The sequence below is a fragment of the Haliaeetus leucocephalus genome, unplaced genomic scaffold (genome assembly GCF_000737465.1).
Source record: "Haliaeetus leucocephalus isolate CR32 unplaced genomic scaffold, Haliaeetus_leucocephalus-4.0 Scaffold141, whole genome shotgun sequence".
Classification (NCBI taxonomy): Eukaryota; Metazoa; Chordata; class Aves; order Accipitriformes; family Accipitridae; genus Haliaeetus; species Haliaeetus leucocephalus.
Window position 1 is genome coordinate 53911 of NW_010972577.1, and position 15202 is coordinate 69112.

The 15202-nt window shown below is 37.9% G+C and overlaps 1 protein-coding gene across 1 annotated transcript in view; it reads right to left on the reverse strand.

The window, feature by feature from the left end:
• Positions 1-15202, reverse strand: part of LOC104827832 (CUB and sushi domain-containing protein 1) — a gene marked incomplete at its 3' end in the record, with an annotated part of 962107 nt that overhangs the window by 53904 nt on the left and 893001 nt on the right. The window contains exon 50 of the mRNA XM_010561097.1: positions 8377-8565. Coding sequence (XP_010559399.1) covers positions 8377-8565 — 189 coding nt within the window. The remainder of the gene's footprint in view (positions 1-8376; positions 8566-15202) is intronic.

A 15202-nucleotide genomic window follows, 5' to 3' on the forward strand; every position in this document is an offset into this window, starting at 1 on the left:
CTGGCCAGGGATGTCAAGGGCAACAAGAAGAGCTTCTGTAGGTACATCAGTGATAAAAGGAAGACTAGGGAAAATGTGAGCCCTCTCCGGAAGGACACAGAAGACCTGGTTACCTGGGACATGGAGAAGGCTGAAGCACTCAATGACTTTTTTTGCCTCAGTCTTCACTGGCAAGTGCACCAGCCACACCAACCAAGTCACAGAAGGCAAAGGCAGGGACTGGGAGAATGAAGAACAACCTACTGTAAGAGAAGATCAGGTTCGAGACTATCTAAGGAACCTGAAGGTGCACAGGTCCATGGGTCCTGATGAGACGCATGCGTGGGTCCTGAGGGAACTGGTGGATGAAGTTGCTAAGCCACTCTCCATCATATTTGAGAAGTTGTGGCAGTCCAGGGAAGTACCCACTGACTGGAAAAGGGGAAACATGACCCCTACTTTTAAAAAGGGAAAAAAGGAATACCTGGGGAACTACAGTCCAGTCAGTCTCACTTCTGTGCCCAGCAAGATCATGGAGTGGATCCTCCTGGAAACTATGCTAAGGCACATGGAAAATAAGGAGGTGACTGATGACAGCCAACATGGCTTCACTAAGTGCAAATCGTGCCTGACAACCTTCTACGATGGGATTACATCATTGGTGGATAAGGGAAGGACTTGTGCAAAGCACACTTACCTGCATGACATCCTTGTCTCTAAATTGGAGAGACATGGATTTGATGAAAGGACCACTCTGCGGATAAGGAATTGGCTGGATGGTTGCACTCAAAGAGTTGCAGTCAATGGCTCGATGTCCAAGTGGAGAGCAGTGACGAGTGGCGTTCTTCAGGGGTTGGTATTGGGACCAGCGCTGTTTAACATCTTTGTTGGTGACACGGACAGCAGGATTGAGTGCACCCTCAGCAAGTTTGCCGACAACACCAAGCTGGAGGGAAGGGATGCCATCCAGAGGGACCTCAGCAGGCCTGAGAGGTGGGCCTGTGCAAACCTCTGGAAGTTCAACAAGGCCAAGTGCAAGGTCCTGCACATGAGTCAGGGCAATCCCAAGCACAAATACAGGCTGGGCAATGAGTGGATTGAGAGCAGCCCTGGGGAGAAGGACTTGGGGGTGCTGGTTGATGAGAAGCTCACCATGACCATATCCTGGGCTGCATCAAAAGAAGCGTGATCAGCAGGTTGAGGGAGGTGATTCTCCCCCTCTACTCCGCTCTTGTGAGACTCCACCTGGAGTACTGTGTTCAGATCTGAGGCCCCTAACATAAGAAGGACATGGATCTGTTGGAGTGAGTCCAGAGGAGGGCCATGAAGATGGTCAGAAGGCTGGAGCACCTCTCCTGTGAAGACAGGCTGAGAGAGTTGGGGCTGTTCAGCCTGGAGAAGAGAAGGCTCTGGGGAGACCTTATAACAGCCTTCCAGTACCTAAAGGGGGCTTATAAGAAAGATGGGGACAAACATTTTAGCAGGGCCTGTTGTGGTAGGCCAAGGGTAAAGGTTTTAAACTAAAAGAGAGTAGATTTAGATTAGATGTAGGGAAGACATTCTTCACTATGAGGGTGGTGAGGCACTGGAACAGGTTGCCCAGAGAGGCTATGGATGCCCCACCCCTGGCAGTGTTCAAGGCCAGGTTGGATGGGGCTTTGAGCGACCTGGTCTAGTGGAAGGTGTCCCTGCCCATGGCAGGGGGGTTGGAACTAAATGATATTTAAGGCCCCTTCCAACCTAAACCATTCTATGAATCTTTGTAGAATGTAGAATGTAATTGGGTTAAGATTTAACTTCTTGCCAAGTTTTTCAGGTCTCCTTTCTGATATCAAAACAACTATCTCTGTATTAAGTGTGCATACATTTAATTGTATAAAACCAAAATTCAGAACTATCAGTCTACACACCCATCCATGCATGTGTACATCTGTACATACAGGCGGACCTTATTCTAGTTCCCTATAAATACTTCAAACATGGATTAACTTCAAATAACTTAGTGGTTTCTATGGATCAAGAAGAATTTACTATGTCATTTGAAAACAAACAAAACCCAGGTCTGTTTAGTTCATGTTAGAAGCAAATACTTCTGTTAGCATTTGCTCTTCACCTCTAGCAACAACCTTTCAAGAAACTACTGCAAAGTTCAAGACTGAGTAGCTCTTATGTACAAGTTATTTTAAAGAATAAAAGATGTACAACAGCCAGGTCACACCCAGGTGGGCCTGTCAGTTTTTTTCAGGTCTAATGCAATGTCCAGTGTACTAAAGCATCTCAAAATCTATGGTTACCTGTCACACTCCACCACTTTTATTCTTAGTGTTGTACCTCAGTCCTCTACTATCTCTCTTCTTTCCTCCACTGCTGCTGAATCTTTTACTGCTGCGCTGTGAGGTTATTCTCACTGATGCTGTAGCTACTAATCATAAAAGCAGTTTTGGCATTCCGGCACTGTTCCTGCTACAGTCTGTTTATTTGTTGTTTGCTTCTCCCCCAGAGACTGGGATTGGAAAGAAATATTCCTGCTGCTACTAATTTCTTGAGGCTGCTAATGGCTTTTAGAACAGTAGTGTCCAAACAAAACCTATTAGCACAGCCAGTTTCACTAAATAGCAAGTACTTTGATGTTTGAAGTAAAGTTAGCTGAAGTAAACTGACTGAAATAGCATATCGTCTTTGGACAGTGGAAACAATGTCACTACTGTCCCACATCCAAGTATTTTGAAGCTCCCAGCCTCCAACATGGTTGTAAAATGATAAAGAATGGTGTCAGGAAATCTTCTGACTTGAGGAACTGTCAACATGCTTCTTAGCTCAATGATTAGATGAGACTGCCAGGTTCCAGCTGGGAGATGTGCATTCAGAGTATAAAAAATACATAACCTTAATTGTCTCTATTATCTTCCACAGCAGAAAAATATACTTCTCCCAAAGAACAGGTAATCAACGCAAGTGGAAAAACCTTTTACTACCTAGAAACTGAGATGCAGTTTTAGTTGTTCTTTAGTGTTCCACATGTGTTAATGGAATTTATTTCTTATCAAAACCAGTACATTTAAAGTTTGTGGCAATAATTTAAAATATCTATACACCTATATACCTTTAAGATACTTATGTATTATTCATCTTTAAAGCATGTAAATTCACTGCATACAGAAAAGAAGCTGGAGACTGCACGACAGTCAGACATTGAGTTTATTTCCATACATTGGAAAATCCCTAAATTTAATGCATAAGCATTTACCATTTAGTGACCTGTTTCTGGCACTGAACATAGTGCTGAGATAAGCATTTAAATACCCTAAAATTAAAGGTAGCAATAGAGAAGTCCCTAAAAGTGGGATTCAAACCAAAAAAAAAAACCATGCTGAGCAGCTTATATTATGATATCCAATTGGAAACATCAGGGAGAGCCATGCCACAAAAATCCTAATTCTCAGACTTGGATACACACAGAAATAACAAAGAAACCAAAAACAGGGCTGTGTGGTCTAGGGCTGTGGGTGTAAAAAACGGTTATGGATGGTCATCTAGTCTACTCTGCTTTCACAGGCCAAAATTATACTTGACCGATGATCATCTAATTTGTTCTTGAAAGACCTCCAGTGATGAAAATTCCACATTCTCCACAAGCAACCTATTCCAGTGTTTCACTAGCCCCTCTGCGAAAAGAAGAAAAAAATAAGGAAAAGTCTAACTTAAGATCCTCTTGAAGTAAACTTAGCTGTAATTCCTCTATCTGGAAAGAACACAGATGATTATTTCATTCCTCTTTGGAGCTACTTCTAGCATATTAGAAGACTGTTACCAGGTTTCTGCTCAAACTTCTGTTTTTATTTTAATCTAAAGTACTATACTTCTCTTACTGTTTTATAATTTGAAATATGATCATAGGTTTAGAATACATTTTAAGAGGAAACTGGGATTTGGAACTTCTAAACTCTGCTACTTACCTCAAATTTTTCTTTTAAGACTGGGTGCTAAGAGGGACATTTTTTGCATAATAACATTTATCAAAAAAGTGAAAGGCCCAAGTTTAATTCCATGCTCAAACACACAGAACAGCTAATTTTATGAAAAAGCAGTTTGGTGGTCCCAGACTCATGGTTCTTGCACAAACTGCAAATGGATATTTCCCTAAAAAAATTTCATCACTCTTCAATCCCTGGGCAGAGATGGAACCCAGTTATGGTCGTCAAATAAGCTTTGCTCAGCACAGCAAAAACTACAATGATCTCTAGCTCTGCATTGTGGTTCTATCCACTTCAGCAAGCACAGAGGTACCAATAACAACAGTACTTTGAATCAGGATTTCAAGCAGGAAATGTTGGCATCAGCTGTATTTTTATCATGAGTCTGCCACAGGTTTTGAGCCTTTCCAAGTACCTACAATCCAGACTAGAGAACTTCTTCCTTACTGTTGGTACCTCCAGTTTTCTTTTACAAACCTACTAGGGAGTAACTCAAATGGTGAAGAGCAGCCAAGTGTTCTTCAAGACTCTTTAAAATTATTTTTAACTCTTTTACAAATGAATGGGAGAAAATTGGGAAGAACAGAGTCAAAGGCTGAGTCCTGTATATGAAGAACAGGTGGGATAAAGAGATGTATTTGCTCATGCCTCTCAGAGGAACACAGCCACTCTCACTCTCTCGCTGCCACCATGTCTCAGTCTCGGATACCTGCAGCCCAGCACTCCTGATCCATATTGACACTGACAACTTGCTTTCAGTTTTTTATTCTAACCTCTCTTCTTGCCAAGCTTTTTTCTTTTTTTTTTTTTTTCTCTTATCATCTATTCATCCCTGAGCCTCAGCCTTCTACTCCTTCTCTCCCCAGCATGGGGAGCTGGACATGAGCTAAGCAGTGGTTGACATATGTGGTTGCCAGGATCATTGGTGCTTATGCTATTTCCTCTCAGCAGCTATTTACTGCTATTGTGTAAGAATTGGGTTTTTTTTCTGCTTATAAATATTTTGAATGTAGCACGATTCATGTTTCTCTTTTTCCTTCACAAATGTACTAAAAGCAGTAACAATAAGTTCTCATTTCCGAGATAGGAGTCAAGTCCTTTATACATTGTCCAGGACATTATTACATCCGTCTGCACTTCATAAGATTGGAATTGAAAAATATCTTCTGACCCTACCAGATTAACCCATATTAGAGATGTGTTCATATTAACATTGGCATTGTTATATTAAACATGAAAAAACCCTCCCCTTTTTTTATAATACAATCAAATTTGATTTCAAACATTAATTCTGACACAGTTAAGTTATTAAGTACAACTGTAACTCTGCAGGACTGGTTTTACAGAAATTTTAGACTTTATCAAAGGCATTTTTATTTGGAAACATCCGATAATGAAATCCATGAGCTGGACCAAATGTGTAATTTTAATTAATTTTCAAAGAGAATGCATGTATTTTGATAACAGATACTTAATAAATTTAGAAATATACTTTCCATTTCAGAGTTTATTGAAAAATATATGCTTCATCTAGACATACAAGTTGGAATAATTATGTGAGTTGTAAATGAGACATATTAAAATTGAAGAATCCTACATCAATAAGAAATTTCTAGTAGAGATTAAACTCACTCCCTATCTTTCCAATCTTTTTCTTCCTACTGGTAACAGAAATCTACATACCCACAGCCACATATATTGCTGAAATTATAAATATGGCTTAAAATTAAAGAAAAAATGTATTTGTGAACATGCTACATTGCTAAAATTTCAGTTATTTCTTGCACATAGTGATAAAATCACAAGGACAGACACAGTGTCTGAAGTTTACTTAATTTTTTTTTCAGAATTTATTACCTTCTGGGACTCTTTGTCCCCTGGTCATCCATGATCAAGTCCTGGGACCTCATGTCAAGTCCTGCACATATCTGCACATTTTTCCTCCCACTTTCTGTGAATTATTCCATTCTGCCCTTAAAACTGGGGATTTTTTTCTTAAATCATTCAAAGAACTGTTCTCTCTATTACTCTATCTCTATCTATCTCTATCAGAACTCTTCACACACCTCATTATGTTTAGATATAGTTTTCAAAGTTAGAATAGCAAATTGGCAAGCCTTTCTCTGCCATTGGTATTGAAATGTGAACATAAAATTTTAAAACTAGAAATGTAAAAGAAAACCACTTAAAATTAGATTATTCTAAAAAAAAGAGAGAAGCTAAGAAAAAAGCATCACACTAGTTTTTTTAAGAGTTCTGAAGTGCTGGAACATCATATTTTCATCATACAGACCTCTGCTATTTGGTTGAACAATAGTGGTGGTAGTAGTGGCAGGTTAATATCATCTGGATGGATAAGCAGTAGAAAGATAAGGGGTAAATTTGCATGTAATTCCTGAGAGCTGAGGAATCATGAGATCTTAAATTCTGAAGAAAAGTATGATATAGGGGCTCCTAAAGTTTATGGCCCCAACTCCTCCAGCCAAACAAGCACACACAGAATATTGTCTCTATCCTCACACACTCAAAGTACCTGAGATCCAGAGGAAGAGGCCAAAATTTCAGTGCCTTTTAAAAAAAGACATCTACTGGCTAGTCAGCAGATTAGCTCCCAAAGTTTCACTGACAGTATTGACTAGATTAACTACAACAGAGTTTAGGCAGATGGGGCTTGACTTGTTTCCATCTCCCATTGTCTAGAGGTACTCAAGACATTCTTAGACCTTCAAGACATCCTGCAAGTCTAGTGGATATAGCATAGGAGCTTGTGCCTTTCTGGACTGGTAGACGGAGGACAGGTAAAATACCTCAGGGCACCACCAATGACACTAGGTTTCTATGTTTAAGCAAATTAATCAAAACTTTAGCTCACATACAGATGCTTAAATTTAGTCTTAATCTTGAACAGAATTGCATCCTCTACTTCCCTGATCTTCTGGCCAAGCTGCAGGCCTAGTCATCATTCCACATTGTTTAGTGCAAAGCGTCTCTGTCCTTTCAGTGCCTACGCCAGCACCAGAAACTGCACCTAAAATGCATTTCAGGTAAGTCCAAAAGCAGCACTTGTCCCTAAACTTACCTCATGCCCAGCTCACACACAGACTGTCCCATGATTTGGTGACCTTCAGGAAGGTCAAAGAGCAGCATATGCCGTAACACATTATGGCATATGGGATCAGAAGACATCCTGGAGTCTGGAAGCACAGATACACAGATCCTGCTCGTGGCACACTGGCAGCCTGAGCTTCTCCCTGGACTGGTAGGGGTATAGCCACATGGCCCATCTAGGCATGAAAATGCTTGCCCTGAAGAAATATTTAGCTACCAAATCACTCTGTATAAAAAATATGAACTGTACTCCTTGAAGTTATTCAAGTGTAGCCAAATTTCTGCAGCTTTTTACTTTTCTTGCAAATAACACACCCTCAACAGAAGAGTAAGCATCATGCCAAATCTCAGTTGGCCTTTTAAGGCACGAAATAGAACTTCCATCTTATGTTGGTTTTAGAAATTCCTGATTCATCCTTGATGGAACCTCAGGCAAAATACTTTTATTGAAGAAGACATGAAGCACTGCTGTTAATGTCTTACAAAGTTAGGAACAGTGAAACACAGGCTTTAATCACAGAAGTTCCGATAAGTCTTAAATATGAATGCTACTACATTTCTTCCTATAAACAAAGCAGACTAGAAGCAGACACAAATGAAAACATGTAGAACAGACTGTATATGATATGGATAGAATTTGCAGTCTTTCTCCTCTCCCCCACATTCCTGATCTTATCTGACATACAACTCCTTAGTCCCCACTGTTTACTGAATAATGTGTGAAAAAGCATTTTTAACTAACACCAACTGTGTTTAACTGCTTTGTACTACTTTATGTTACTCCTATTCTTTGCAGTTTGTGCATGGCTTTTCAGACAGGGAAAATTATAAACATTTGACAAATGGTAACTACTCTTAACAGATGTCTGGAACAAGCTAAAGCGGACCCTGGCTAACTCCAGGATATAAAAAAAAAAAAAAAGGCAGAAGTTACAAATTATGTCTTCACAGCACTGCTTATAAAGTGATTTTCTAAAATAATCAAATTAATGCCTGAAAACTACTGAATTTTTATAAAATGTTCCGTAATACAACAATATGAGCTGTGAACTGTTTAGAGGTATGTAGTTTACTAAATAAAAAAGAACTGAAAAAATATTTTTACTTTGGTCTGTATTTGACTGCATTAATCTACTCCTTAATACTTCAGCTCTGCACATATTAAGTACACAAGTCAATATGTATTTGGATAAACTCATGATGTCAATGTATCTCTCAGCATACAGCAGTATTGACAATGCTGTATCTTTGTTCCATAAAATATTCTTTGCAATGAAATTATAGAAGCATATTCAACAAGAAAACATTCTCTTACCATGGCAGATTGGCACAGGAGAATCCCACTGGTACATGCCATTTTGGTGACGCCTGCATGTCGCATTATTGTGACCAATCATTCTATACCCAGGTTTGCAGTAATAGCGAACTTTACTTCCAGCGGGACCACCTGTTTTATTTACAATTCCACCGTTTCTCAAGATAGGGTTTAAGCTGCAATAGGGAGCTAAATGCCAAAAAAGGGACATTATTAAAAACATATAAAACACACTTAATTTACAAAGTTCACATTATTTATGACATGTACAAACTTTGAATACCATTAAAATCAGTACAGAATCCTTTACATTACTTTTGGAATCCTCAGTGAAGACTCAGACTCCTTCTGCAGAAATGTCATGAAGTTCAAAAACACAGTTTATAATCACAAACCAGTTTATGAAATTGTACATGAAGAAGCTGCAATCAGGATACATAGATTGTTCAGTAAGTTTACTCACACTTAGTAAACAGTCTACTTAAAAATTGATAAATTTGTAAATATAAAACTGCTCTTTGAGCTATACAATATACAAAACTAATTAGGAACAGTTTTATTAAAAAAATCCAGTGCACATAGGCATCTAAGTAAAAAATTAAACATTTTGCCAAATATGTTAAAAATTTGCATGACAAAGTACTATAGACTGATTCATCAGACGCACTTTTTTCAGATTAAAATTCATGTAATTTTTTACATACATGTTCCTGCAAAGATAGTACATGACAATTGTATTAATTTTTTAGGAAAAGAATGTAATTTAAGTGAGTGCAGCTTCTTAAATGTTGAATTTACACTATATCTGAAGTAAGATGGAATGCACTTGTTTAAATCTAAGTATTGATATGAAAGTAAACCTTGCTAAACCTTAATCACTACTACTACAAATACTGCCCACAGCGAGGTTTTTCTGACCAGTATGGTCCTCAAGAACTTGTGACATATAGACGAAATGTTTAGATGTGATGAGGAAGTAAAAAAAGTACAAAATTTATAATTGTGTCAAAAAATGAGTAATAAAGACCAGTTTTTTTTAAAACAAGGTTGCGATACCTGTACGTAAGGATGGACTATGATTACCCAAATTGGATCCAGGTCACGCAAAAGTACAGGATATTTTGACATACATGTGGAGTTTAACACAAATCTGTTTGTTGCATGCAAACACTTATCACTGGATAAAAGCAATATGAAAAATTACCTTGACTCCACATGGATGTACAAGTTACTGCATATTTGCAGCAGTGCACCATGTCAAGCTTACAGAGATTACAGAATAATCATGGCAGGACCATGGCTTGTAGAAAATAAACCTGGCTGAACATCCACCACTGAAATAAGCCTACGAACATTCTTCACAGGGAAGACAGTGTTGAACTCCACTGATAACTAAACATCAGTACCAAGCACACTGAGACTGTAACTGCTGCTACAATAGTAACTCTCTACACCATACTGAAATGTGTCTTAGGCGTACTATGATGTTCATATCATTTTCTATAGACAATTATCCAGTAGAAGTTGTGGTTTTATTTCACAAGTGTATAATTACAGAATTTGGTTTATATCTATAAATATTTTTCATATTCTTTGTTTCTTGCACACATCCTTGATTTCCTTCTTTCAGCTTTCAATATCTAGCTCTCTATTTATTTTTACTTTGTACATATATTTCAAGTCCCTAAGATGCACCTATGATATCAGTTACCACCTAAAGATGGATGTTTCTGTTCACTGACTATGGAGAGACTATGGAGTTGATTAGACTCCTAACTGAGATGCTTCCTTCAATTGTCTAGATTTAGATGCAGTGTATCAAAGTCAATATTTCTAAGAAATGCCACCCAACAAAAGGCATAAAACTAGGTCCTACATTAAAGATGCTGAAAAATGTTGCCATCTGTTGAGTTTCTACTACAGATTATAGTTCTCAATTAAGCAACATTATTTCTACTTGAAATGTCATTTTTATATATTCTTTCACTTGGGGGATTATTTGAAAAAACTAAATCAAAAAGAAAAAAAACAAAAACCAGGATGAAAATCAGTAAACTACGATGGTCCAGTAAAACAGTTGTCTGGGGTCATGTTCTGTATCTCTTATAAGCACAGTGACATTCAGTTACACTCCTAAGTAAATGAAATAAATTACTAAAATACTCTTTAAATTTAAAAGGGGATTTGACATCTAAAGAAGCACAATGAACATGGCTTTAATTTTCTTTTCAACCTATTGAAGAAAAACTTATATTGTTATTGCAAGACAAGCTGGTTAAGACCAAAAGTCCAGTGGTTAAGACCACTGAAGTCATCTTCAGTAGCCTCTTAAGCACTAATTAATTTTAAATATCCTAGGAGACCTTAAGAATAGCAGGTGAGTCCTAAACATAATATGCCATTCAGACAAAACTCCAGATTGATCTCCTCAGTACTGCAATTCTAAACAGAAAATATTTGCCATATGATGTGTAACCCTGTAGCCCGGTAATGCAGTATTGCCTTTGCTAGTAACAGGTCAAATACTTTGTACTGAGTTTGCAAGTTCTCAAGACCAAGGTTTTTCAGGTTTGTGTTGTCTCAACCTTTTCTGACCTGCATGCAGCTTTGTTTTTACTTTGTTTAGCATTAACAGATTTTTTCTTCTGGGTGGGTATGCCTAATTTGTTTTACTTCTGCATTATGATTGTAATTTTCTATTATCTTTTTATGGTGCAATCATAGCTCTATATAGGTACTTGTAACAAGTAATTATTCTGTGTAGAATAAGATATTTAGGACTCCACCATGGTGATGTGTAGACAAACACAGGCCTGGTGTAACAGCAGAGGCATTGAGATGTGAGGACACAGGATACAGTGTAGAGGAGTACAGGCATGGTATGATAAGAGGGTGACAAGCTGTGCACCATCTAAAGCTACACACAACTCACCAGTGGTCAGTTAAAAAAATTATAACTCAGAGCTGGGCAAAAATTGTTTTCAGGCTTAGGTCAAAGAGAAAAGAAATAGTAACTACACGTAAAATGGACTATGTATAGTAAAATCATGTGTAACTTGAACTTGAACTTGACCAACAGCAGAGTGTAAAAATGTGTTAGTGAACAAAAATGATCCTAAGTGGATCCTAGAGTGAGGAAGAAATCATCAACATTACACTTTTCCCATTGAAGGACTCTAGCTGCTGCTGAGCTACAGTATCTCCCCCAACATACAAACACCAAACGGAAGCCATCGATCTTGGGTTTCCAAGGAGCAATGGAAGCATGACCATAGCACCAGGGAAAAGGTTAGATAATGGGAAGTCTGTGTATAACAATTCTAACCATACTGTTTTTCTGTATAGTAGCTTTCATTTATTCTTTCTTTCCTATAACCATTTAATCTAGACTAGTAATTCTTTTATTAACTGCTAACATTTCAGTTATACTAACACTAAATTCTTGGCTAGACATATAAAGCATAGGTTTTTTACCCGTAACAAGATTTTGAGCGTAACGGGTTGTACTTTGCATTCTGATTACCATGGAACTTCCTGCCATTTTTTTAGCTGTGGTTAATTTCAACAATATATAGTATATATGAACCTCCAAAGAGATCAGCTTTAAAATGGCATGAAATATGGGACAATCGGGATGCCAAATTACACAGAATGACGTCAAAATACTGAAAATTTCATGGGAGGCCACAGGGGAAATCTATCAGTCATAATTGTTGCTTATGTTGTAACAATTAACAATGCCCAGAACCCAAAGGCATATCTTAAGCTCTCCAGTGACCTAAGTGGTGTTCAGAAAAAAAATCAAGTAAAAAAAATCTTTTGAACTAAGAAGAAGAAATTGATATAAGAAAACAACAGGAACACAGAACAGCAATAATTCTCAGAATTTACTTCAACATCACTTTGGCAAATACACTTAATTCCTAATGGCTATTATTGCAAATTTCCTATAGAAATCCATAGCCTCCTTCCCCAGCTACCTTGATGACTCCTGTATATCTGCTGCTCTCAACCATCACTTCAACCTACTGTCACTACTGCTTACTTTTCCTGCCACCCCAAGTGTCTCACTGAGTGAATGGCAGCAGATCCATGGGGCTGGAGGAAATAGGGAAGAGGAGATGTGGGAACTGAGATGTCTTGGTAAAGCTCTGTGGTCATCTGACATTGTGAAAGATAACGGCAGAGGTTCAAGTGTGAAAATAAAGCTATGAGATGTGCTATAACTAGAGAAAAGTAAGAAAGAATATTTGACACCAAGGTACCGGGTTTAAGAGCCCAAGGGAAGAACAGTCATGACAGATTATGCACTGAGACAAGAAATAGGGAGGGAGGGATTGGGGGCTAAGAGCCAGTGATGGAAACAAGAGGAAGAGAAGGACCAGGTTAGCTATTAGAAGAGGCATCAAAAGGATGGATGTATCAGAGACTGAGATTATGTTCAGAATAAAATGTGGTGCAAGGAAAACATATGTATGATTCAGGGAAAGAAACTAGAAATAAAAATACATAAAATCAATTGGAAGACAGAGAAAGAGAAGATCATGGACTGCAGCAAGGAAGGAGGAGGATAATGAATTAGGGGAGACACTGTAAAGAGGAAGCAAGGGAAATTCAGATGGGAAGCTAGAAGGGAGAGAAAGATTGTCAAGAGCTGGATAAAGAACTATCTTAATATTGTCTACCAGAGAACCACTAAAAGTAGACTGTGATTTGTAGGGAGGGGTGGATGGAAGGATGGAGATCAGACAGAAAGGTTGGGGAGCACAGATAGACTGGCTTGGCAGAGGTATTTTGACCAGGATGAGTGTGAGGTTTGGGACAAACCAGGTATGGTGAATGGGACTGCATGAAGTGAGGTGAATTCCTTGAAGTTCAATGAATAGTTCAGCAGAGGGCAGTACAGAAAGGATCACACATACCAGAAAGGGGCTGTGCCCACAGATTACCAAACTTTACAATTCCATGACTGTTAACAGTATCTCTAACACCCATAATAATGTGCATTTGGTGATATGAATCATATATGTTTGGATAACTTATATTTAAAACATAGATCAGATCCACCCCCTACTCCTACAGAAATGTTGATTAATGACATTTTAAAGTAGTGGCAGCAGGCAGGTAGTATGTCAGAAGCCAGCAACGACGCAGGCAAGCAGTGCCTGTAGTTCTTATGCATGTAAAAGCCCTACCAAAACTCCCAGTATTTTGTGCTGCAAAGGCAGTGAAATATGAATAGTTTGATACTCAGAAAATTTATTATGTCTAAGCTATACATAGGATGAAAAGAAGGAAAGCATTTGAAGCAAATTATCTAGAATTCTGAAGATGGATTTTTATTTTACAACTCTGAAAAATCTTGTTGAAGACATTAACACTTGTTGAGACAGTGAAGGAATATTGGTAATACTCCATAAATTCCCTTCTTAATCTACAGTTTGGTAATTTTTAATCTGTTCTTTAAACGGAACTCCCTTCAGAGTCCAGGATTAAGCAAACACAATATCTTCTAGGATCAGGAACTGATATTATAACTGAAGAACCACACACAACGCAATAAGCAAAAAATGTCTGAAGATCTGGAGTGTAAGCAAATGCTTAAAGAACGTCAGACCAAAAACTACAGTCACTGCCAGCAGACTGAAAATTCTGGGTTTAAGCAGGAATCTCTACTGAGTGCTTATAAAAAATTGCAGCCTTGTACCAAGGACAACTAGAATAAAAATGCCATTTTTCTCCCAGCTGGTTTCTGAGAGAGGATCTGTCCTGGAACTTCATGAGGCTTAGCAGATATAGGTGCAATGACACAGGAGTGCTCTCATCTAGGAATGACAATGTTTTACCACAAAATGTGATAAACTTCTATGAAGCTGTTCCAGTGACCTGAAGTAGCTGTACATTTACAGATTTAATTTACTTTTCCAAATGACAAAGCATCCACATTCTTTCAAGGCCTCTTAAACATGAGCGTTTTTTGCAAGGCAACATACTGAATATTTTCAGCTCACTTATAATCACAATGTCCATTTGTCACTTGCAACCGAAGACCAACAAGGTAATAACTGCCTAGCTAAATCACATATCACTAGTCAACTGATGTGTGGACAGCAGCATAGATAAACAATGATTTTGCATTTGCACAAGCATACTTTTCCTTTCACAACACATATTCTCTTATGGGCTGGAACATTTAAACATTTATGCTGAGATATTTTTTTTTTTGCTGTTTGAGGCACTCTGTCTAAGGGAAGTTCAATTAAGTAACTCCCAATTCCAAATTAATGTTCTTTGAAACTGGATGTCCAAACATCCTAGATGATTTTGTAAATCTCAGTCTCACAGTGAATAATGAGACATTTTCTCTACGAATTTGTTTTAGCAAAGGACTTAATTTCCCAGCAGTATCTTTGATCAGTAGTCCAAAAACTTATATGAAGAAGATACTTATAACTATTTACTGAAACAGTCCTAAGTTTAAAATTATAAATAAAAAAAAAAAGTTCCTTCAAATCCCATGTTGCCTTCATTTCACTTACATGCTAGATTTTTTGTTGACAGATAAAAAGTCACAGCTTAGTCCACTGCTTCCTTCTAGCTTTCCCTTTTGGATACTTACTTGTTCTCATCATCATATTACCAGGGGATCTTACGTCCTTTGTGCTGCTATTCTTTAAATATCCAATAAGGCAGAGGTTTACTATCATTCTCACTTTAGACATTCTCACTTTATAGATAAGAAATCAGACACTGGCTTAAGTAATTAGGTACGGTCACACAAGGAAACTAACCATATCTCTTCTGATTACTAAAACATTTCCTTAAC